Below are 25204 nucleotides of genomic sequence, written 5' to 3'. Positions count from 1 at the left end.
TTTCATAATATATGAATATTAGACATTAAACTACTCATTTCTTGTTAAGGTAGATGACCAGTAAGCTGCCTTACAGACTTCTCACCCTCTCCTCCCCTTACAGTTATAGCAGTATGCAGTGATTACATTAATTATGACTGTGTAAATAATGTTGCTGAGTCAAAAAGTACTGTGGTTACTTTACCATTTCCGGACAACATTATTTTCCTTGGAATGAAGAATTGCCTCATTTTAAAAGTTTGGTTACTTTTCTATATACCTATTGCTAATTTTCAAATCCCAACATACCTCTAAAGGCCCCTCACATCACTTTCCACACATCAAATACATCAGACAATGTGTCAGTTACACTCCCCCCAGCCATGGCTTCCCTGAAGCCTCCACCCTCCCTCTCCACTCTAGGTTGCTGACTGTTAGGCCTGCTATGGGTGCTCATCCAGGGATTTCCCTTTGAAACTTTCCTGCGTTGGATCCCCTAGAAATGGAGTCTTCTCCTTTACTGGTCACTGGTTTGGTGTAGTAAAGCACACATCCTCTAAAGTAAAGGTACACGGAGATAAATGTGGTTGAGAATTTGCATGCCTGAAAGTGTTTTTATTCTATTTAAAAATTTGATAGTTTGAAAGGGCAAAACATTCTTATTCCTTTGCAGGTAAAGGATCTTTTATTCCCAGGAAGCTTTTAGAATCTTATTTTTAATTCTGGTGTTCTGAAATTATACAACTTCATTGGTGCCAGCCTTTTTCCATTCACTGTGCTGGCTGTTGTCAAGTTGGACATTCTCATGCTTCCGTTCTAAAAGAAAAAGCCTTTTATTATTTCTGTGATAAATTATTCCCCTATGTTTTCTCCAGTTTATTTTTAAGAACCTCTATTAATTGAACGGGATATAACCTGGATTGATCTTTTAAGGTTTTTTCTCCTATAGTGTCCCTTTTCTTTGTCTCTTTTTCCTATTTTCTGGGCAACCTCCTTGGCCTTGTCTTTGAACCACTCTACAGAATTTATTTAGACAATAATATTTTTAACTTCCAAGAGCTTGTTCTTATTCTCTGATTGCTCCTTTTTCACAACATCTTGTTCTTTTTTTTTTTAAGACATATAGCAGTTTCCCAATATTTATTTATTTGTTTGTTTGTTTGTTTTTGCCACACCATGCGTCACGTGGGATCTTGGTTCCCCGACCAGGGATAGAACCTGCGCCCCCTGCATTGGAAGTGCAGAGTCTTAACCACTGGACTGCCAGGGAAGTCCCTTGTTCTTGTTTTTTGAATGCACTATTCTCTTATGATTCAATGTCAGTTATGTTCAATATTTGCTGTTTATGTAGGCAGGTAAAACACTATTTTATAAAGATATCCATCCAAAATGATTCAAATAAAGTTTTGTTGCTTAAGGTAATAAGTTTTTATTCAGACTGCCAGAAAATAAATGAAGCAACCTGTGTTTCAAAGAGCCTGTGAAGGAAGTATAGTAAGTACCACTTTTTCAACGTAAAGGTATTCTGTTTTCTGCCACTCAAAAGGTAGTTACTGCTTTTTTAAAAAATTAATTTGCATTTTATTTATCACAGTTTTATACACATTTTGTTGTTGTTTTTGTTAGTTTAATGTTTTGCTTTGAATTCAGGCTAAAATAAATGAAATCAAGATCTCAGAAGTCTAAGAGAAAAGGAGATTAAAGGAAAATTATAATCCTTGAAGTAATAAAATATATAACATAAAAAATAGTGACTTAGACTGGGATAAAATATTTACAAATGACATATCTGATAAAGAACTATTTTTAAAAATATACAAAGAGCTCTTAAAACTCCACAATAAGAAAATAAACAACCCAATTAAAAATGGGCAAAAGAGGGCCTCCCTGGTGGCGCAGTGGTTGAGAGTCCGCCTGCCGATGCAGGGGATACGGGTTCGTGCCCCGGTCTGGGAGGATCCCATATGCCGCGGAGCGGCTGGGCCCGTGAGCCATGGCTGCTGAGCCTGCGCATCCGGAGCCTGAGCTCCGCAACGGGAGAGGCCACAACAGTGAGAGGCCCGCGTACCACAAAAAAAAAAAAAAAAAAAAAAGGGCAAAAGAGGTGAACAGACACCTCACAAAAGGAGATATATGGATGGTAAATAAATATATAAAAAGATGCTCAACATCATATGTCACCAGGGAATGACCAATTAAAACAACAACAAGATAGCACTGCACACCTCTTAGAATGGTGAAAATCCAAAACCCTAACACCACCACCACATGCCGGTGAGGATGTAGAGCAATGGGTCTCATTTATTGCTGGTGGGAATGCAAAAGAGTACAGCCACTTTGGAAGACAGTTTGGTGGTTTCTTACAAAATGAAGCATACCCTTACCATATGATCCAGCAGTCACGCTCCTTGGTATTTACTCCAGAGTTGAAAACTTATGTTTACACACAAACTTGCACACTGAAGCTGCTGATGCAGCTTTATTCATAATTGCCAAAAGCAACCAAAATGCCCTTCAGTAGATGAATGGATAAATAAAGTGTGGTACATCCACACAATGGAATATTAACCAGTAGTAAAAAAAATAATAATAAACTACCAAGCCATGAAAAGACATGTAGGAGACTTAGATGCATATTACTTAGTAAAAAAAGCCAATCTAAAAAGGTTACAATGCAAGAAATTTTCACATATTGAGGTATGGGGAAGTCATTCTGGCGTATACGTGATTTGGCTTGAATAGAATAGCCTGTTCTGTAGCCTATCAGACAAATTGTACATCTGCTTTAACCATTAAGGAAAAGATGCGTTTAAAAATGAAAACGGAGTAACTGGGCTTCCCTGGTGGCACAGTGGTTGAGGGTCTGCCTGCCAATGCAGGGGACACGGGTTCGTGCCCCGATCCGGGAGGATCCCACATGCCGCGGAGCGGCTGGGCCCGTGAGCCTGTGATCCACAACGGGAGAGGCCACAACAGTGAGAGGCCCGCGTACCGCAAAAAAACAAAAAAACAGAAAAACGGAGTAACTGCGGTTCAGGCATCCAAAGTGGAGCCTGGTGGCCATTGTGGATATGGTTTCAGAAATGTTCCTGCATTACTAAGAACTTGAATTTCTGAACTGTATGAGACTCAAGGACACCACCAGCCATTCTCAAAACAAGATCTGCTAGCAGCTGCAACCATTTTGGATCCAACCGATACTTACTTATTAACAAGCACCCTTACTTCTTGCCAGCCCCAATCATAATTCGTGATAAACAATTCATGTTAACTAGTTGTAACCTTGCAATTTTTGCCTTTATAATCCTCCCCCATTTTGTAGTCCTGCAGAACACAATTCAAATGCTTCTTGGATCTGTGTCTCCTGGACTATCGTCCTCAATTTGGCTCAAATAAAACTCCTTTTCAGTCCTTTTATAGATTATTTATGGGTTATTTGTGTCAACCGTTTTATACTGTATGTTTCCAACTATATGACATTCTGGAAAAGGCAAAACTATGATGACAGTAAAAAGACATTGGTGGCCAGTTTGGTGGAGAGGGAGGGAGGCACAGCACAGAGAATTCCAGGGCAGTGAAATTATTCTCTATGATACTATCATGGTGCCTACATGTCAGTAAAGATTTGTCAAAATCCACAGAATGTGCACCAGAAGTGAACTCTAATGTAAACTACGGACTTTGAGTGACAATGACGTGTCAAGGTAGGTTCATCTGACACAGGAGGTTGATACGGGGGAAGCCGGGGCATGTGTGGGGCGGGGCGGGGGAGGGTGGGAATTCTCCATACTTTCCACTCAGTTTTGCTGTGAACCCAAAACTGCTCTAAAAAATGTCTATTTTTTAAACTATTAACTGATTTTTAAACAAATATATCAGACCTAATATATTTAAATGGAGTCACCCTTCAACGTAGTTACCTCAGCAGGTCATGCTTTTATTCCATTGCTCAAAATATTTCCGAAACTCCTCTTTTAAAATTGTCTTCAATGTAGATTAATGACCACAGTCTTCTCCAGCCCACATGTACAAAAATAATATGTGGCCCTGTAGAAAACTGGGACAATGCATCAAGGCACAAGAAAAAAATTAGATGTTTTGGTCACATTTTTTCCATCTTCTTACAAAATAGGCTTCTCATGTGTTTTGATAACCTGTGCTTTTTCTTCTTAAAAATATCAATACTTTGTAAATATTTTTCCCAGTTATTAGAAGTTTTTCTAAAACATGACTTTTAATGACTGCAGAGAATGCACCATAACTTAATCACCCTTCAGCTGTTGGAGAGTCCTCTTGTTTGAAGCTGTGCCTCACCAAATTTAAGAACGCACTTTATTAGCAGTTTTGACTCTTTCTGAAATCCAGATTTGCCCTCAAGGACAGATCTGATAACATTTGGAGAGCTTTAAAACTGTATGACGGGTCATTCTTAAAAACTGACCTTTGGTACATTTCTACCTCTGTCCTTGAAGAAACCCCTTTTGTCCGAGTGAGTTAAAAAACCGGAAAGCAACTTACCAAGACGAGTTAAAGACTCAAGAAGGCAATTACAGTAATCTTCTTTGCTATGTTTTTATTGTTATTATGAAATATATAATTCATATAGAAGAATGTATAAAACATCCATTCATTTTTAATAATAATAATAATAGTAATAACAAGCATCACCCTGGTTAAGCCCCAGAGCACCTTCAGTGTCTTAGAAACTCCCTTGTGCTGTTCCTTTCAGACGTTTCCCCTCCTCCCACCAGAGGTAACTTCCATCCTGACTTTTATGCTCATCATTCCCTTTTTCTTTATGGTTTTTACCAACTATACATCCGTAAAAAAACCAGTGTTTAGTTTTTACATTTTTAAATGTTATATGAATGGAATACACATGTATTTCTTGTGACTACTTTTGTTTCACAGTATGTAATTTCCCCAAAAAAAATTCATATCAGGGCTTCCCTGGTGGCGCAGTGGTTGAGGGTCCGCCTGCCGATGCAGGGGACGTGGGTTCGTGCCCCGGTCCGGGAGGATCCCACATGCCGCGGAGCGGCTGGGCCCGTGAGCCATGGACGCTGAGCCTGCACGTCCGGAGCCTGTGCTCCGCAACGGGAGAGGCCACAACAGTGAGAGGCCTGCGTACCGAAAAAAAAAAAAAAAATCATATCAGAGTAAGAGCTTAGGTATGATCCAGCTATTCCATAATATCACTTCAATTATCTGCTTCCGCAGTTTTTTTAGTCTGTGGGCATAATTTTACAGTGTCTTACAGGGTTGCTCTCTAAGGCTTCTCAAGGTAACTCTTCTCTTTCCCAGAAAACAGAAATATAGTTAATTAAGTATTTCTTCATGGCGCCCCCAAGTACCTGTCATGGTGCCAAGTGCTAAGCAGAGACTGATATTTCTTGATAGGTCCACTAGAAAATTGTTTTTGTCAAACTACAGGTCATGAAATCAATGGGCTACAAGCAGCATAGTTCAACACAACAGAATTATCACAGAATGCATAACAGGTAAGAAGGCTTAGTATTGCTTCGTGAAACTTTTGTTGCGTTTGCATGTGTGTGTCCACTGGATCCCAGTCTAAGACGTCTCACAGTTGGTCACAGTAAAAAAAAAACTTGAAAGCCACTATACAAAATGACATCCTATTAAGATGTCCAACACTGGCAGTTTTCCCTCATCTTTCTGAAGATGCTGACACAACAACTCTTGGTGAAGACTGAAGCCTTTCTCATCTACCAAAATTAGCCTTGGTAGTCAAAGGCTCTATTTTTCTAAGTTGATTTGCCTCGCCTGTAGTGCCATCTAGTGTATGAGGAAGGGAAGTACTTCACAAAATTTAGGTAGTTCCAAATTACTACTTACATAACAAAAAAGATGACAATCATCACAAAATTTAGTCCAAATCAAGTTTTCAAAATAAAAATAAAACTGCATATTAAACAAGCAGTAATAAGATTGATGGGATATGTTTCTAAATGTCCACATTTTCAAACTCATGCTTGGGGGTTAGACTCAGAACCGAGGTCTCTGGTCTCGGCCTTCCCTCCATCAACTCCTCCCCTGCATTAACCCCTCCTCATCAGTGTCCACTCCTGCCCCTGCACATTCACATCTGACCAGAGAGAAGCTGCTGTTCTAATCTGCCAAAAATTGTGCCAAATTTGCCAGAATCAAACAACCGTGGTTGCCAGTCTTAGCTGAGCTCACATAGCAACAAATGGTGTCTCTTACAATTCCTCAAACATAATCTCACAATTTTAGTGACCATTTCAAAGCAACTACTGGCTAGACCTCAGTTAGTCACCCTGCTGCACCAGGAGTAGTGCGTCTTGTAGGAGATTATGCCTTTAATTCCTGAAAAACACAGTCCTGCAGTATGCAAAGCCCATCCATCTCATTTGTACGCAAAGGTCTTTGAGAACAAAAGGATTTGAATTAAAGAGCCATGAAAGCCATGAATATCCCCAGAGGGACTGCACTGGACACTGACCAGGTCCATTTCCACCTGGTGTTTTGCAAACTGTGGGGTGCTCTGCCAGCATCAGGTCAGTGTTTGGTGGGTACCTAACAGCTGTTAGTTGCTTTGTTCATATAGTTCAGAGACCCTCCATCCTTCACTCTGAAAGCACATGCTTCTTCCTAATCTAAACACGCACTAATGCAAATGGTCCCTTATGACTAAGATGCTGAGAAAAAACAGCCGGGAGTGTTTTGCTTGTGCTCCTCAGTACGACACACACTGCACTGGCTTTGGCTGACAGCCCTGAATTTCCTAAAGGTGATCACCTGGGTAGAGCCCAGATCAGATTTATACAACTATCACCATGAAAATTTAAAACCATATTTCATTACCCCAAAAAGAAACTCTGCACCCCTTAACCATCACCCCATCCTTAAAAGCCATAGATTTGCACACTTTAAATGGGTGAGTTGGACTTCCCTGGTGGTCCAGTGGTTAAGAAGTCGCCTTCCAATGCAGGGGACGCGGGTTCCATCCGTGGTCAGGGAACTAAGATCCCACGTGCCACAGGGCAACTGAGCCCCTAGTGTGCCTCAGATAGAGAGCCCGCACACCACAACTACAGAGAAGCCCACACGCCACAACGAAGATCCTGCATGCCACAACGAAAACCCGACACAGCCAAAAAAAAATCAAAAAAAGAATCATCGTAGAAAAATAAAAAATAAAAAAATAAATGGGTGAGTTGCATGGTATATGAATTATATCTCAATAAAGCTGTTTTAAAATGCATAAAAACAGGGAGAATTAGGGAGAAAAAGGCTAAAACGAATGTAAATAATTTGAGCAATGTTTTGAGTAATATAAAATAAATAATATGACTGGAAATAGAAATGATTTCATGCAATATTTTGAAGTTATTCAAAATGGAAATGGGGGTGCTGCTTATCACCCACACTGCTGTGAGGGCCTCCTCACTACCCTGATGGCAGAGGCTGGTCATGTCTTGGGATGCGGCAATGATGCTTCTTTACTTGCTCTGATGACTTGGCTGTAACAAGCTTGGTGAGTCAATGTGGCTACAGGGTAGACTCCCCAGACAGAAAAGAAAACACAAAATCATCTAGGCAGATATTTCCTTTATATGTTTTCTTTCTGGTTTTATCACAACTTGCAGTACACAAAAAAGTTGAAGAAACCACCTTAAGTAGTGTTAATATTTCCTCAGTTCATTTGGAAAAAAATAAACTTCTTTCAAAAAGAATCTCAAATATTTTTAAGGCAGAAATTTAAAATTTTTTATCCAGATAATATTCAGAGTTGGCAAGGTGTGAAAGAATATGTACTCAGATACAATTGGTGGAAATATAAACTAGTACAACACTTTTATAGAGCAAAAGGAAACATGCACATGCCCACTGACCCCGCAATTCCATAACTCACCATTTATGCCAGATCAATTATACTATATTATAGAAATACTTCACATCTGCAAAATAATAAATGTTCAAGGATGTCTAATACAGCATTATGTGTATTCCCCTCCAAAATTAGAAATACTCTAAAATGTCCATTAGTGGTTAACTAAATCATGATACGGGCTTACTATGTATCACTATGCCCCAATAAAAAGAATGAAGTAGATCTATATACACTGATGAGGAAAGATTTTGAAGACATTGTGTTTTCTCTCCACCCACTTACCGTCCACTCCCAAATAGAAAGAAAGTGTGAATTAAAGGTAATGTTTAACTCTTTGACATAAATCACAGCAAGATCCTTTTTGACCCACCTCCTAGAGTAATGGAAATAAAATAAAAAATAAACAAATAGGACCTAATGAAACTTAAAAGCTTTTGCACAGCAAAGGAAACCATAAACAAGATGAAAAGACAACCCTCAGAATGGGAGATAATATTTGCAAATGAAGCAACTGACAAAGGATTAATCTCCAAAATATACAAGCAGCTCATGCAGCTCAATATCAGAAAAACAAACAACTCAATCCAAAAATGAGTGGAAGACATTTCTCCAAAGAAGACATACAGATTGCCAACAAACACATGAAAAGATGCTCCACATCACTAATCATTAGAGAAATGCAAATCAAAACCACAATGAGGTATCACCTCACATGGGTCAGAATGGCCATCATCAAAAAATCTACAAACAGGGCTTCCCTGGTGGCGCAGTGGTTGAGAGTCCGCCTGCCGATGCAGGGGACACAGGTTCGTGCCCCGGTCCGGGAAGATCCCACATGCCGCAGAGCGGCTGGGCCCATGAGCCATGGCCGCTGAGCCTGCGCGTCCGGAGCCTGTGCTCCACGACGGGAGAGGCCACAGCAGTGAGAGGCCCACGTACTGCAAAAAAAAAAAAAAAAAAAAAAATCTACAAACAATAAATGCTGGAGAGGGTGTGGAGAAAAGGGAACCCTCCTGCTTTGTTGGTGGGAATGTAAATTGATATAGCCACTATGGAGAACAGTATGGAGGTTCCTGAAAAAACTAAAAATATGACCCAGCAATCCCATTACTGGGCATAATACCTTGAGAGAACCATAATTCAAAAAGAGTCATGCACCACAATGTTCATTGCAGCACTATTTACAATAGCCAGGACATGGAAGCAACCTAAATGTCCACGACAGATGAATAGATAAAGAAGATGTGGCACATATATACAATTGAATATTACTCAGCCATAAAAAGGAACGAAATTGAGTTATTTGTAATGAGGTGGATGGACCTAAAGTCTGTCATACAGAGAGAAGTCAGAAAGAAAAAAACAAATACTGTATGCTAACGCACATACATGGAATCTAAAAAAAAGGTACTGATGAACCTATTGGCAGGGCAGGAATAAAGACACAGACGTAGAGAACAGACTTGAGGACACAGGGGTGAAGGGGAAGCTGGGACGAAGTGAGAGAGTAACACTGACATATATAGACTACCAAATGTAAAATGGATGGCTAGTGGGAAGCTGCTGCATAGCACAGGGAGATCAGCTCGATGCTTTGTGACCACCTAGAGGGGTGGGATAAGGAGGATGCGAGGGAGGCTCAAGAGGGAGGGGCTATGGGGATATATGTATACATATAGCTGATTCACTTTGTTGTACAACAGAAACTAACACAACATTGTAAAGCAATTATACTCCAATAAACCTATAAAAAAAAGGTAATGTTTAAATTTGACAAAGAAAAACTTTGATTAGTACAAAAAATTTAAAAAGAAATGTTTCTCTCTTCACCCTATCCACCATTGTTAATTTGTCATGTAATCATTCTGAAAGGGGTTTATGAATATATCAACATATATATAAACAAATTCTTTTAAATTTGCAAAAAAGTTTATCATTTTGTATATACTGTTGGGCATCTTGCTTTTTCCCCCACTTAATAATATGTCTTGAACATCTTTCTATGTGAGCAGATGCAAATCCACCTAATTCTAAGACATATGTAAGGTGAAAAATCACAGAAATACATACCCACACTCTTTCACTCATAGAAAAAGAAAGGAATAAAAATCTAGATGTGTAGTTACCTCTGGGTAGAGGAAAGGGATGGGGGCACAGCAGCTCAATTTTTTATCCATAGACTTCTGAATTGTTTAACTTCAATACTTTGGCAAGTAAAGAACAAAGAAACACGTCGGCTTGGGTTCAACTGTTCACAGATCAAAACACTTCCAGGCTAAGGAATTCCATCATCACCTTGGCAGATGAGCCACTCTGACATCTGGGTTCCCTCCCCTCCCCTCCATCAGTAGATATGGAGGTGGGGTGAGAAATGTCCTGACACTGATGCTGGCCTTGGGTGTTCCATTCACTAGGAGGGAAAGATCCAGACAAAGTCACCCAAAGGCAGCTCCTCCTCCACACTACACTTCCTACTCCTATGTCCCCCTGAATTTACCTCCCTCCCTCCATGTGCGTATACACTGAGGGAGAGAAACATAGGAGTCTTATTGTCCGCTATCCATAGGGAGAGCTTTGGCTTTCACAGCTGCCCTCACCAAACTTGAGCTGGAGGATTTGTCAGAATAATCTCCCTCAAATTCCTTTTAGAATCCCTGGAGAGTCGCTTAAACAGTGAACACCACTGACCTAGTGAACTCATGGTACGTCAGGATGAATAGGAAGGCAAAGCTCTAATTCTTGGGATGGACTTCCGGATTCTGAGCTGATCTGAGCAATGTTGATCATATTCTTGAAAGACTATAAACAATCTATCAGAGGGACTTGTGCAAAGTTTTTATTATATTCCTGGAAAACGACAGCTGTCCCAACTCCAATCAAGAGTATTTCTAGGGCTTTATGGCTGGAATCACAAAGTTTGGCAAACAGTCCTGATCTCTACAGCAGATGATGGGGACTGAAGGATACTCTTTGGTTCAGTGACTTAGAATTGTTTGATAATGAGGTTGCTTCAAAAATGGCTTTCTTACCTTATAGTTGGGGTGCCCAGGCCTTAAAATAATAATGCTACTTCTTCTTTAAGTTTGATGGAAATTCAGAATTTAAGGAGAGATAAGAAAACTCTATTCAAATACCTAGTGTTAAATATTTAAGGCGTGCGGTTACTTGAAACACAGAATATGGTCTTATAAATTTGTTAATTGAAAGTATAAAGTTTGCCAGATCTATAACACCTTTCTACTCATGCCATTCAAATTATCATAGAAAATTGTCTTCTGAATTAAAAGACTAAGAAGTGGCCACCACCAATGGTCAATTTAAACTGTAAAAGATGGTGTGCCCCTGAAATGGACACAATTAGATGCTCAATTAGTTTCTGTCTACCAAAGAAAGGAGGTCCAGAAATGAGCATCTAACTGGGGTGCCTCATTTGTCTCTGCTTCAATAATCTGGCTGTTTTCTACTTCTTCATTTCCTTTGTGGGCTACTGTGCAACAAAAGTGCCTCCATTATCAGATTCAAAATTGAATCCTACGATACTGTAGCCTGAGGAAAAGAAAGCATTGAATATCATTCCTAGCTTTAGACCCAGAAGATATTTAGGAAATGTTACTGTATATACACCACAAACAGCATTCGTGCTTTTAATTTCTTTTTTATGGGTGCAATGGAGATTAATTTGCATGAGCTTGTTTCAATTTCTGTAATAAGATCCAAATTTTGCATTAAGCTGTCCATCTCAAAAACAGTTAAAAAGGACACATTTCTTCTTTCAAATGTTTTCATTATAGTTCTATTTTACAGTCCTTGCATCTAATATTCACTTAAAAGCTTGAATATATATACCCATAGGTTCTAATTTGTTTCCTGATTACCTCCTGTTTCTACCAAGAAACTTCCCAAGTGCCAAATGCTGCACAACTTGACAAAGCACTAGAACTACCAGAAGGGGTATCTACACATCCAGGGAAGGTATGTATTGTATTTAATACAAAAGCAGAACAGGTCAACTACGCTCAGGAACAGTGTTCCATGAAGGGAGGCACTTGTTGTCAATCCTGAGATTGAACTGGTTATAGAATTGGGGATTTCAGGGAAGTATAAAGCCTACTGAAACACAGGGGACTTGCTGTGCCATGCCATTGTTATTAAACATGGAACTAGATTATGGACAGGCTACTTTCTAGTTGCAACATAGCTGCATGATGGAGAGATCAGACTGCCATCACAGTAAGGTGACACCACAGTCTCACCAGGGATAGAACAGCAGGTGAAACCTTGAGGAAACAATCAGACAACTGTAGAAAGGGAGATGTTCTCCAAAACAATTGGCATGGTTTCTTGAACACGTTAGTGTCATTAAAATTAAAATAGGAGAGAACGGCCAAGATGGTGGAGTAGGCAGACCCTGAGCTCACCTCCTCCCATGGGCACACCTAAATTACAACTATTTACAGAGCAACTAGTGACGAGAAAGACCAGAAGACTAGTAGGAAAGTTCTTCTACAACTAAAGACATAAAGAAGGAACCACAAGGAGACAGGTAGGAAGAGCAGAGATGCTGTATAGTCAAGACCCATACCCGTGGGTGGGCAGCCCACAAATGGGAAGATAATTCCAATTGCAGTGGTTCTCCACAAGGAGTGAGGGGTTCAAGCCCTCAGGCAGCTAGCCTACTGGTGGGTGAGGTTTTATCCCCACCCATTTAGCTCCTGAGCCTGGGGGTCCTGCACCAGGAAGATAAGCCCCTAGAATGTTTGGCTTTGAAGGCCAGTGGGGCTTACTTTCAGGAGAGCCAGAGGGCTGTGGGAAATAGAGACTTCATCTTTAAAATGCACACAAAATCTCACATGTGCTGGGACCTAGGGCCGAAGCAATAATTTGAAAGGAGCCTGGGTCAGATGCACCTGGTGATCTTGGAGAGCCTCCTAGAGAGGTGGGAGGAAACTGGAGCTCACCCTGGGGACACAGACACTGGTGGCAGCCATTTTTGGAAGCTTGTTCTACCACAGGACACTGTTGCTGGCCAGTGTCATTCTGGAATCCTCCCTCTAGCTTATTAGTGCTGGGACTGGCCCCACCTACCAGCCTGGAAGCACCAGCACTGGGACATCTCAGGCCAAGTAGCTAGATGGGTGGGGGTAAAACCTCACCCACCAGTAGGCTAGCTGCCTTAATACCCCCGAGCCCACAGTCCTGTTCCTCAGAACCCTCACACCAGTGAACCTGCACTAGCCCCGGGACCTCATGGGCCTCAGCCTCACCCATGGCAGGCCGCCACTAGTCCTGGGAACCCCTTGGCCCTGGGCCCATCCACCAGCAGGCCAACACTAGCCCCAGGACCCCCCCAACCCCAGGATCCAGCCCCACTCACCAGCAGGCCAACACCAGCTTTAGGACACCCCAGATCCCACAGACAACTGTGTCAGGAACAGGCCCCACACCAGCAGGCCATCTAGTGGATCCGGGACACCTAGCCCCACAACCACCATCCTAGAACCTGGCTCCACCCATCAGCGGACCAGCACTAGCCCCAGAACACACCAGGGCCTTGTACCCAGCTGCCTTGTGACCCCGCCTCATGCACCAGTGACTAGCAGCTTCAGCGCAAGACAGGGCCTGGCAACAAACCAGTTTTTAAAAATACATATATAAATAAATATATATATATATATATATATATATATATTTTTTTTAATATATATATATATATTGCTATATGTAAACCAGCCAGGCATACAAGACCACCCACAGTAGTCAGCCTGTCACAACAGAAGGACCCACATAGCCCACATAGGGGGCACCCCTAGAGCATACAGCTCTTGTGACCAGAGGGAAGTGCATTGCTGGGAAACACAGGACATCTACAAAAGTCCACTTCTCCAAGGTCAGGAAACATAACCAACCTACCAAATATATAGAAATAAAAACAGCAAATTAGGCAAAATGAGGTGACAGAGGAATATGTTCCAAATGAAGGAACATGATAAAACCCCAGAAGATGAACTAAGTGAAGTGGAGATAATCAATTGACCCAATAAAGAGTTCAAGGTAATAACTGTAAAGATGCTTAAAGAACTCAGGAGAAGATTGGGTGAGCAGAGTGAGAAGTTGGAAGTTATTAATAAGAAGTTAGAAAACATAAAGAAGAGCCAAAGATAAAGAATACAGTAACTGAAATTTTAAAATACACTAGAGGTAATCAGCAGTAGATTAGATAATACAGAGGAATGGATCAGTGAGCTGGAAAACAGAGTAGTAGAAATCACACAAGCTGCACAGAGAAAAGGAAAAACATTTTAATGAGGATAGCTTAAGAGACCTCTAGGACAACATCAAGGTACTAACATTCACATTATAGGGTCCCAGAAGGAGAAGAGGAGAGAAAGTGGAAGAAAACTTATCTGAAGAAATAATAGTAGAAAACTTCCCTGACCTGTGAAAAGAAATGGACATCTAGGCCCAAGAATCACAGAGATTCCAAACAGGATCAACCCAAAGAGGACCACACCAACACATATTGTAATAAAAATAGCAAAAATTAGAGATAAAGTGAGAGGTAAAAATAGCAAGAGAAAAGCAACAAGTTAAGTACAAGGAAACTCCCATAAGGCTATCAGCTGACTTTTCAACAAAAACTCCGCAGGCCAGAAGGGAGTGGCAATGTATTTAAAGAGATGAAATGGAAAAACCTACAACCAAGAATGCTTCATCTGGCAATGCTTTCATTCAGATTCGACAGAGTGATCAAAAGGTTTACAGACAAGCAAAAGCTAAAGGAGCTCAGCACTACCAAACCAGCTTTACAAGAAATGTTAGAGACTTCTTTAAGTGAAAAAGAAAAGACCACTACTAGAAATAGGAAAATTATGAAAGGAAAAATCTCATTGGTAAAGGCAAATATACTATAAAGGTAGTAAATCAACCACATGTAAAACTAGTAGGAAGGTTAAAAGACAAGCATACTAGACTCATCTATATCCATATTAAGTATTTAAGGGATATAAAAAACAAAAAGATGGGAAATATGATGTCAAAAACAATAAACATGGGGGAGTAAAAATGTAGGATTGTTAAAATGTATTTGAACTTAAAAGATCAGCATCTTAAAATATATATTGGTATATATAAACCTCATGATAACCACAATCCAAAAATCCATAATAGATACACACACACATAAAGAGAAAGGAATCCAACCATAACACTAAAGATAGTCATCAAATCACAAGGGAAGAGAGCAAAAGAAGACAGAAAGAAAAAGAACTACAATAACAACCCCAAAACAATTAATAAAATGGCAATAAGTACATATCTATCAATAGTTACTCTAAATGTAAATGGACTAAATGTTCCAATCAAAAGACATAGAGTGGCTGAATGCACACAATAACAAGACCCATATATATGCTGCCTACAAGAGACTCACTTTAGAACTAAAGACACACATGGACTGAAAGTAAAAGGATGGAAAAGGGTATTCCATGCAGACTAAAATGAAAAGAAAGCCAGGGTAGCAATACTTATATCAGGTAAAAGACTTTAAAACAAAGACTGTAACAAGAAACAAAGAAGGACATTACATAATGATCAAGGGATCAATCGAAGAAGACAATTGTAAATATATATGAACCCCATATAAGAGCACCTAAATACGTAAAGCAAATATTAACAGACAGAAAAGGGAAAACTGACAGTATTACAATAATAGTAAGGTAATTTAACAACCCCCACTTACATCAATGGACAGATCATCCAGACAGAAAATCAATAAGGAAACACTGGCCTTAAAAGACACATTAGGCCAAATGGATCATATCCATATATATGAAACATTCCATCCAAAAGCAACAGAATACACATTCTTTTCAAGTGCACATGGAACATTCTCCAGGATAGATCACGTGGTAGGCCACAAAACAAGTCTCAGTAAATTTAAGAAAACTGAAATCATAACAAGAATCTTTTCCAATCACAACACTATGAGACTAGAAATCAAATACAAGAAAAAAATGCAAAAACACAAACATGTGGAGGCTAAACAATATGCTACTACACAACCAATGGCTCACTGAAGAAATCAAAGACAAAATTTTAAAAACCTGGAGAAAAAAAATTAAAACAAAGAAACACTACCCAAAATCTATGGGACAAAGCAAAAGCAATTCTAACAGGGAAGTTTATAGCAATACAAGTTTACCTCAGGAGACAAGAAAAATCTCAAACAACCTAACCTTACACCTAAAGGAACTAGAGAAAGAAAAAAACCACAAAATTAATAAAAGGAAAGAAATCATAAAGATCAGAGCAGAAATGAAATAAAGACTAAAAAAAGAAATAGAAAAGATGAATGAAACTAAGAGCTGGTTGTTTGAAAAGATAAACAAACTTGATAAAACTTTAGCCAGACTCATCAAGAAAAAAATAGAGGGCTTCCCCGGTGGCGCAGTGGTCGAGAGTCCACCTGCCGATGCAGGGGACATGGGTTCGTGCCCCGGTCTGGGAAGATCCCACATGCCACGGAGTGGCTAGGTCCGTGAGCCATGGCCGCTGAGCCTGCGCGTCCGGAGCCTGTGCTCCGCAACGGGAGAGGCCACAACAGTGAGAGGCCCGCGTACCGCAAAAAAAAAAAAAAAAAAAAAAGAAAAGAAAAAAATAGAGAGGGCCCAAATCAACAGAGTCAGAAATGAAATAGGAGAAGTTATAACCAACACCACAGAAATACAAAGGATCATAAGAGGCAACTACAAACAATTATATGCCAATAAAATGAACAACCTAGAAGAAATGGACAAATTCCTAGAAATGTACAATCTCTCAAGACTGAATCAGGAAGAAATAGAATATATGAACAAACAAATTGCCAGTAATGAAACTGAAACAGTAATAATAATTTAAAAAAAAACTCCCAACAAACAAAAGTCCAGGACCAGATGGCCTCACAGGTGATTTCTACCAAGCATTTAGAGAAGAGCTAAAACCTATCCTCCTCAAACTGTTCCAAAAAACTGCAGAGGAAGGAACACTTCCAAACACATTCTTCCAAACATGAGGCCAGCATCACCCTGATGCCAAAAGCAGACAAAGACATCACAAAAAAACCAGAAAATTACAGGCCAATATCACTGATGAACATAGACGTAAAAATCCTCAACAAAATATTAGGCAAAACAATCTTCAGAAAATAAGAACAAAGCTGGAGGTATCACACTCCCTGATTTCAAACTGTACTACAAAGCTACAGTCATCAAAACAGTATAGTACTGGCACAAAAACAGACACATGGATCAATGGAACAGAATAGACAGCCCAGAAATGAACCAAAACTTATATGGGCAGTTAATCTACAACAAAGGAGGCTAGAATATACAATGGGGAAAAGACAGCCTCTTTAATAAATGGTGTTGGGAAAATTGGACAGTTACACGCAAAAGTATCAAACCAGAATACTCTCTCACACCATGCGCAAAAATAAACTTGATGCATTAAAGACTTAAATGTAAGACCTGAGACCATAAAACTTCTAGAAGAAAACATAGGCATTAAGCTCTTTGACAGTGATCTTTGTAATACTTTTTTGAATATGTCTCCTCAGACAAGGGAAACAAAAGCAAAAATTAACAAATGGGACTACATCAAAGGCTTTGTGCAGCGAAGGAAACCATCAACAAAATGAAAAGCCACATGCTGAATGGGAGAATATAATTGCAAAAAATATATCCAATACGGGGTTAATATCCAAAATATACAAAGATCTCATACAACTCAACATCAAAAAACAAACAACTGGATTAAAAAACAGGCAGAGGATCTGAATAGACATTTTTCCAAAGAAGACATACAGACAGCCAACAGGCAGATGAAAAGATTTTCAACATCACTAATCATCAGGGTAATGCAAATCAAAACCACAGTGAGATACCACCTCGTACCTGTCACAATGGCTACTATCAAAAAGACAACAAATAACAAGTGTTGGTGAGGATGTGCAGAAAAGGGAATCCTCTTGCACTGTTGATGGGAATGTAAATTGGAGCAGCCACTATGAAACACAGTATGGAGATTCCTCAAAAAATTAAAAATAGAACTACCATATGATCCAGCAATTCCACTACTGCGCACTTATCCAAAGAAAATGAAACACTAATTAGAAAAGATCTATGTACCCCTGTGTTCATTGCAGCATTATTTACAATAGCCAAGATATGGAAGCAACCTAATTGCCCAACAATAGGTGAATGGATAAAGAAGATGTGGCATATATATACAATTAAATATTACTCAGCCATAAAAAAAGAATGAAATATTGCCATTTACAATGACATGGATGGACCTAGAGGGTATTATGCTAAGTGAAATAAATCCAACTGAGGACAAATACTATATGGTTTCACATATATGTGGAATCTAAAAAACAAAACAAATGAACAAACATAACAAAACAGAAAAAGAGTTATAGATACAGAGAACAAACAGGTGATTGCCACAGGGGAGCGGGAAGGAGCAAAGAAATAGGTGAGGGAGGTTAAGAGGAACAAACTTCTGGCTGCAAAATAAATGAGTCACGGGTAGGAAATGTACAGTGTGGGGAATATAGTCAATAACTATATAATATCGTTGTATGATGACAACTCAAAACTGACTTACTGTGTTGATGATCATTTTGAAATTATATAAATCGAATGTATATCAAGTCATTATGTCATATAACAGAAACTAACATAGTATGGTAAGTGAATTAAACTTCAAAAACAAACAAACAAACTCATAGAAAAAGAGATCAGATTTGTGGTTACCAGAGGCGGTGAGTGGAGGGAGGAGGAATTGGATGAGGGTGGTCAAAAGGTACAAACTTCAGTTATAAGATAAATAAGTACTAGGGATATAATGTACAACATGATAAATATAATTAATACTGCTGTATTTATATATGAAAGTAGTTAAGAGAGCAAATCCCAAGAGTTCTTACCACAAGGAAACATTTTTTTCTATTTCCTTAATTTTGTATCTATATGAGATGCTAGATGTTCACTAAACTTGTGATAATCATTTCATGATGTATTAAGTCAAATTATTATGCTGTATACCTTAAACTTATACAGTGCTGTACGTCAATTATATCTCAATAAAACTAGAAGATAAAATAAATAAAATAAATAGAAATAGAGAAGGTAGGGGATGGGGGAAGCTGTGCAAATTCAAAGAGACATAGGGGATACAACCAGATACAATGCATGATCCTGTTTTGCACTCTGGCTAGAGAACTAGTTGGTTAAAGAACAGTATTTACAATACAATTTCATTTTGGTAAAACATACGGGTGTGTGCATGTACGTGTATATACATACATAGCAAAGGATCTGGAAAGATATATGGATATACACCAAGGTTCACTGTTGGTTAATAATATCTTAGTGTATCTGGGTTGTGGGAATGTGGTGGTTTTCCTTATTTATTCTGTTATTCTTTCTTTCTTTTTTTTTTTGTGGTACGCGGGCCTCTCACTGCTGTGGCCTCTCCCGTTGTGGAGCACAGGCTCCGGACGCGCAGGCTCAGCGGCCATGGCTTACGGGCCCAGCTGCTCTGCGGCATGTGGGATCCTCCCGGACCGGGGCACGAACCTGTGTCCCCTGCATCGGCAGGCGGACTCTCAACCACTGCGCCACCAGGGAAGCCCGTTACCTACTATTTCTTTAACCTTGACTTATTATTACGTAAGTAATCGTTAGAACTGTCAATTGATACTACTGAGAATATTGAAAACAAAATAAAAGTAACTGTCAGGAGTTCTTAGATCTAATAAATTCTAAGACTTTCAGTTTACTCCCCCGTACTGGAATTAGTCGATGGCAAGCGCACAGCGCTAGGGTGGTCGTCACTGTTGATTGATTCCTGCTGCTCTCGGGACCCAAGTGGGACGGGGCGGCCCAAGGACTCCCGACTGGTGGTGATGTAATTTGGGCACAGCTCTCAGCCCCCTCAGGAAGGGGGCGCTGGGGCTTCCTTGCGTCCCGGACGCGCGCTGGTGGCCGTTCCCGCGGGGGCTCCACGCCCCGAGCGCCGTGCGCACCCAGGGGAGCTCGGGGCAGGGCCAGGCGGCGGCGTCCGGGCACGAGGTTGCGGAGGAGGCCGTGAAGAGAACAGAAGCGCCACTGGCTTCGCCCGTTGCGGCGGCCGTTCTCACAGAGAGTGGGGTCGGCCCGACGGCCAGTCGCGGGCACAAACGCCAGCGCGTCGATAGCCTGGCTGGGACCTGGCGGCACTGTGGAGGAGGCTGGTTCCAGTGGACGGAAACCACGAGTCTGACGAGAGGGACCTGGGGAAGAACAATTCCCGGCAGCGCCCAGAGGGCGCTCCTTCGTAGAAGGAGGCGATGGAGGGGCACGGCCACGCACACCACGCAGCCCGCAAAGACCGATCACACGGCCCCGAGCACAGACCGGAGCTCCACAGACACCCCTCAGAGGTCGTGAGGCCCTGCGGGTCCCACGGCCGGGAGAGGGGTGAGGACAGAAGGCGGTGCCGCGGGGGTTCCCCAGTTTATTCTTCGGAGCGGGCATCATCTGGTTACAGCCGGTCCCCTCCACAGTCTATCCGTCCTTGTCTGATGTACGGGGACTGTCACAGACGCCTGGCGGAGGCCCGTGTTGCACAGCAGAGGCCTGGGGAAGGCCCCTCAGATGCCCCTCGGGCCAGACTGGAGCTCGGAGGAGACCGCCACCTGGGTGCACCCCAGGGGAGAGGGGCTGGGAGTCTAAGCAGGGGACACCAGCCTCCCCACAGGGACAAATGCCTGGTCGGTACCAAGGGACACGAGGAGTCCTCTGCCTTGACCGGACGAAAATCAGGCCTGGTCTTCTCCAGAGAGGAAAGGCCGCGGCCTCTCCCCCGGGACAGAGCAAACGAGAATCCGCCCTCTAGTGGTGTCGAGAAAGAGAAGGAAAGAGAGGGCCGCGGCATCCAGGTTTTACCTCCCTTCAGACAAGCTTCACACCTTAAAAAGCGAAAGCACCAAGACTCCGAGAAAACCAAACCGGACAAAAACAAGCAGAGTCGCCACTGCTTGGACATAGCAGAGGGGGCAACAGGCCTGTTACCCAAGGTGAAAGAGAAGGTTTCCAATAACCAAAAGCTTCAAGAAGAGAAAGTAAGACCTCCTCATTTGGATGGAAAGCCTGAGGGCTTCCTCCCTAACAGTGAGGAGGTGGATATGGATAATGAATTCAAGCCGCCCACCATGTCTTTTGAGTCATACCTCAACTACGACCAGCCTAGGAAGAAAAAGAAAAAGATTAGGAAAACTTCAGCCACTGCTCTTGAAGAAAAAGGACCTAAAAAATATGATTCAAGTGAAAACTTGGACTTGGTTCAGGAACTACCTAAGGTGAATGAAAACAGATCAGAGAAGCTGCAGCCCTCTGGAAACATCTGGGCCAAGCTGGGAAAAGTCCCCACTGATGCACCAGCGTGGCCGGACCCCCCATTACCCAGGGTCCAGGCTAATGACCGTCCACTTCTTGCCTCTGGATTGATGTCCTCCTTACGACCAAAGCAAAAAGCACTGTCTTCACCCCAGGAAGAGGAAGAAGTTGGATTTACTGGACGTAGAATGAATTCTAAGATGCAAGTGTTTTCTGGCTCCAAGCGTACCTATCTTGCCAAAATGATGACCTTGCGCCAGCAGTGCATCTGGGTACTTAGAAACAACATCAATTCAATCTTTAAAGTGGGAGGAGTCCCATATTCGGTTCTTGAACCCGTCTTGGAGAGCTGTGCACCTGATCAGCTGTATCGCATAGAGAAAGACAATCATGCATTAATCCAAGAAACAGACAAACTATGGAAAATTCACTCTCACCAAAACTTTAGGAAAGAAAGGCCAAAAGAGCACGAGACATGGCGAGAGATGTACATGCGGCTTCAGGATGCCCGAGAGCAGCGGCTTCAAGCACTGACAATGAATATCCAATCTGCACAAGCCAATAAGCCCAAAGGCCGACAAGCAAAGATGATCCTTCTCAACTCTCTGCCCAGGCCACCTTCTGACGTTCGAAGGAGGCAGGAGAAGTTTGAAATAGGAGAAGCAGCTGCCCCTGAAAAAGTCAAGATCAAGCCAGCCCTGTACCCCACAGGAACCATCCATACTCCCTCCAGCAGAAACAGCCTTAACCTCACCCATGAGAAGCCAGCCGGAGCCTGCTCAAGCACCACCAGTACCCACTTGCCGCGGGTAGTCAGCAGCAGGAAACCTGCAAAGAAAATCACCCCCATGATGGCCAAGACAATTAAAGATTTCAAGAACAGGTTCTCCCAACGGTAAATTGAGGCCTTGCCTTGGAGCTGGAATTCCAGAGGAGGAATACAAGGGCAGTGGGTGTTAGGGAATGGGACTTCCAAAGGAGACCAGAATGTTTTGCTTTGTGGAAACTTTTGGACTCTGACTCCTGTAGTTTTCAAGTGCTGCACCTGTGAGCTGCCATAGCCACTGCCTGCTGCCTGGAGAACACTTCAGAATTCTGAAGATGAGATGCCTCAGTCCCACTGACGATTTTAAGATCCATTATACTTTTGTTGTTAACTAGCCTCTTTGTAAACAATATGACATAGTCTTAACAAATATTATCCCCAGATTGTGTTTATATAAATAAAGAAAAGTACTTAACATGAGAATTTTTTTTTTTACTCTCAGAGTAGATGAGGTCTTCTTGGACACAAACCCAGAAGCCGTTAATTAAAAAGACTGATATATTTGACCACATAAAAATTTAGAAATATATTAAAAAAACAAGGTCGAAAGATAAACAACAAACTGGGAAAGATATTTATAACTCAGTTAACATTCAGAAGGCCAATTTCCTTTATATATAATAAGGGCCCACAAATTAATGAGAAAAAAAGACCAATAATTTACTATAAAAATGGGCAAACATAGGAAAAGATGGTTCACACAAAAGGAAACACAAATGACTCTTAAATATATGACAAGATGCTCAATCTTACCAAAATGCAAATAAACATAATATGAGGGAGGTGGTGGTGGTGGGATGAATTGGGAGACTGGGATTGACATATATACACTAATATGTATAAAATAGATAACTAACAAGAACCTGCTGTATAAAAAAATTAAATTCAATTAAATTCAAAATAAAGAAAAAAGAACCATAATATGATACAAATTTCCACCTATCAGTTAAGTAGAGTTCAAAAGGTTAATAGCCTGCTGTGTTGGGGCAGATGATCAGACATTACTAGTAGATGATAAATTAATACAACTTCTATGGAAGTTAATAGGCAAACGTTAAATATATATTCTTTGGTACTACAGTATCACTTTTAGGATGAGAAACTGAATATATAAATGACGAATGGCCAGAACCACATAAGCTCAGGAAGCCAAACCACAACCTCTGCAGCAACCATCCCAGAAAACCAAATCACAGACTCTCCAGCAATCAGTCCAGGAAACGAAATCACAACCTCCTTAGCAATTGGCCCAGAATAGTGAGGATTTGGTCAAAAACTGCCAGCCTCCCTATTTTTTTTTTTCTTTTGTGGTACGTGGGCCTCTCACAGTTGTGGCCTCTCCCACTGCGGAGCACAGGCTCCAGACGCGCAGGCCCAGCGGCCATGGCTCATGGGCCCAGCCGCTCCGCGGCACGTGGGATCCTCCCGGACTGGGGCACGAACCCGTGTCCCCTGCATCGGCAGCCAGACTCTCAACCACTGCGCCACCAGGGAAGCCCCAGCCTCCCTATTTTTGCCCTCAGCCTCCAAATCAGGACCAACCAGAGAAAGCCAAATATGATCTCCAAATCACATAAGATGCCCCACTTCTCGTTAGGCCCAACTCCGGATTTCCCAAGTCAGCAACCTCCAATCAGAAAATACTAAAGCCTTCCCTTTTTTTTTCACTATAAAGCTTTCCCACTCCCCTGCCTGCCAAATGCAAGTGATGGTAGCTGACTCCCTTGCTATAGCAAGCTCTCAATAAATAGCCTCTGTTTGTTCAGTTTGGGTGGTTTTTATTTATTTCCACAAGAATTGTATTCTACAGATGCACATATATCAAACATACACATATACAAACTCTGATATAGCAATTTCACTTATAGGATTTTATTCTCCAGACACAACTGCGTGTGTTTGTGTGTGTGTTTGTACTCAATTAATAAAAAGACATGACCATGGCACTTGAATCGAATTTTTCTCCAGGACATTTGCCTGCTTCTAAGAGGCTAAGATGCTGAGTAGTGTGTTTGACAACCTCAAAGTGCTACAGGTGCAAAAGTTCTAATCCAAGACCCACCAAGATAGGGGACCCTGGTAAAACCAATGAATACTCAGTCCTTATTCAGTCCAAGGAATAAGGACAAAGGATAAGTTAGGCTGCCTAAGCTCTGTATGGCCCAGAAAAATCTCAGTCCCTGAATTTAGATTGAGATATTCCTAGATTACTAGCTCCTCTCCCCAGGCACAAGACAGAAACAAGCCTAAATTACCTCTACAGGAAGATATCATCATCCTTCATCTCAAATTATTTCTAAAAACAAACCATCAACTACACTGCCATATACAGTCTAAGAAAAGAACAACATAAATGAAAAACATTAGGAATTACAGACAACTGAAACAGATTCACATGGGCCTCAAGATATTGGAACTCTCAGACACAGACTTGAGAAAAACTATTTCAACCAATATCATTTACAATAGTATATAAAAATCAGATAGGAACAAATCTAACAAAAGAAGTTTCAGATTTCTTTTGTGGGCTGAATTGTGTCCTTTCCTCCCCAAATTTATACATTGAAGCCCTAACCCTAAATAATTAAGAATGTGACTGTATTTGGAGATAAAGCCTTTAGGGGGCGATTAAGTTAAAATGAGGTCATTAGGGTGGTCCCTAATCCAATCTGACTGGTGTCCTTAGAAGAAGAGGAAATTTGGACACACAAAGCCACACCAGGGATGTTCTCCAATGTAGGAAAGATCATATTGAGGTCACAGCAAGAAGGTGGCATTTGTAAGCCAAGGAGAAAGGCCTCAGGATAAACCAAACCTGCCAACATCTTGATCTTGAACTTCTAGCCTTCAGAACTGTGAGAAAATAAATTTTTGTTGTTTAAGCCACCCAGTCTATGACATTTTGTTATGGCAGCCCTAGCACACTAATACAGCCTCTATGCTGAAAATGACAAAATAGGGATAAGAGGTACTAAAGAAGATACAATGTTTATGAATTGGGAAAATGAATTTTGTTAAGATGTTAATTCTCTTGAAAATTGATCTATAGATTGAATGAAATCTCATGAAAAGCTCAGCAGACTTTTTTGTATAAATTGAAAA

The 25204-nt window shown here is 41.1% G+C and overlaps 2 protein-coding genes across 2 annotated transcripts in view; one reads left to right on the top strand and one right to left on the bottom strand.

The window, feature by feature from the left end:
- The window catches only part of KATNAL2 (katanin catalytic subunit A1 like 2), a gene marked incomplete at its 3' end in the record, with an annotated part of 97557 nt that overhangs the window by 61836 nt on the left and 10517 nt on the right, over positions 1 to 25204 (bottom strand). The window lies entirely within an intron of this gene.
- On the top strand, positions 20463 to 22175 carry LOC307061895 (elongin-A-like; the record flags this gene model as incomplete). Its single annotated transcript, XM_079717266.1, has 1 exon — positions 20463 to 22175. One exon carries the CDS (start codon positions 20463 to 20465, stop codon positions 22173 to 22175), a length of 1713 nt encoding a protein of 570 aa, XP_079573392.1.

The sequence above is a fragment of the Hyperoodon ampullatus genome (genome assembly GCF_949752795.1).
Source record: "Hyperoodon ampullatus genome assembly, chromosome: 13".
NCBI classification, from domain to species: Eukaryota; Metazoa; Chordata; class Mammalia; order Artiodactyla; family Ziphiidae; genus Hyperoodon; species Hyperoodon ampullatus.
Note: the sequence above shows the minus strand (reverse complement) of the source record. Positions and strands in the feature narration are given on the sequence as shown.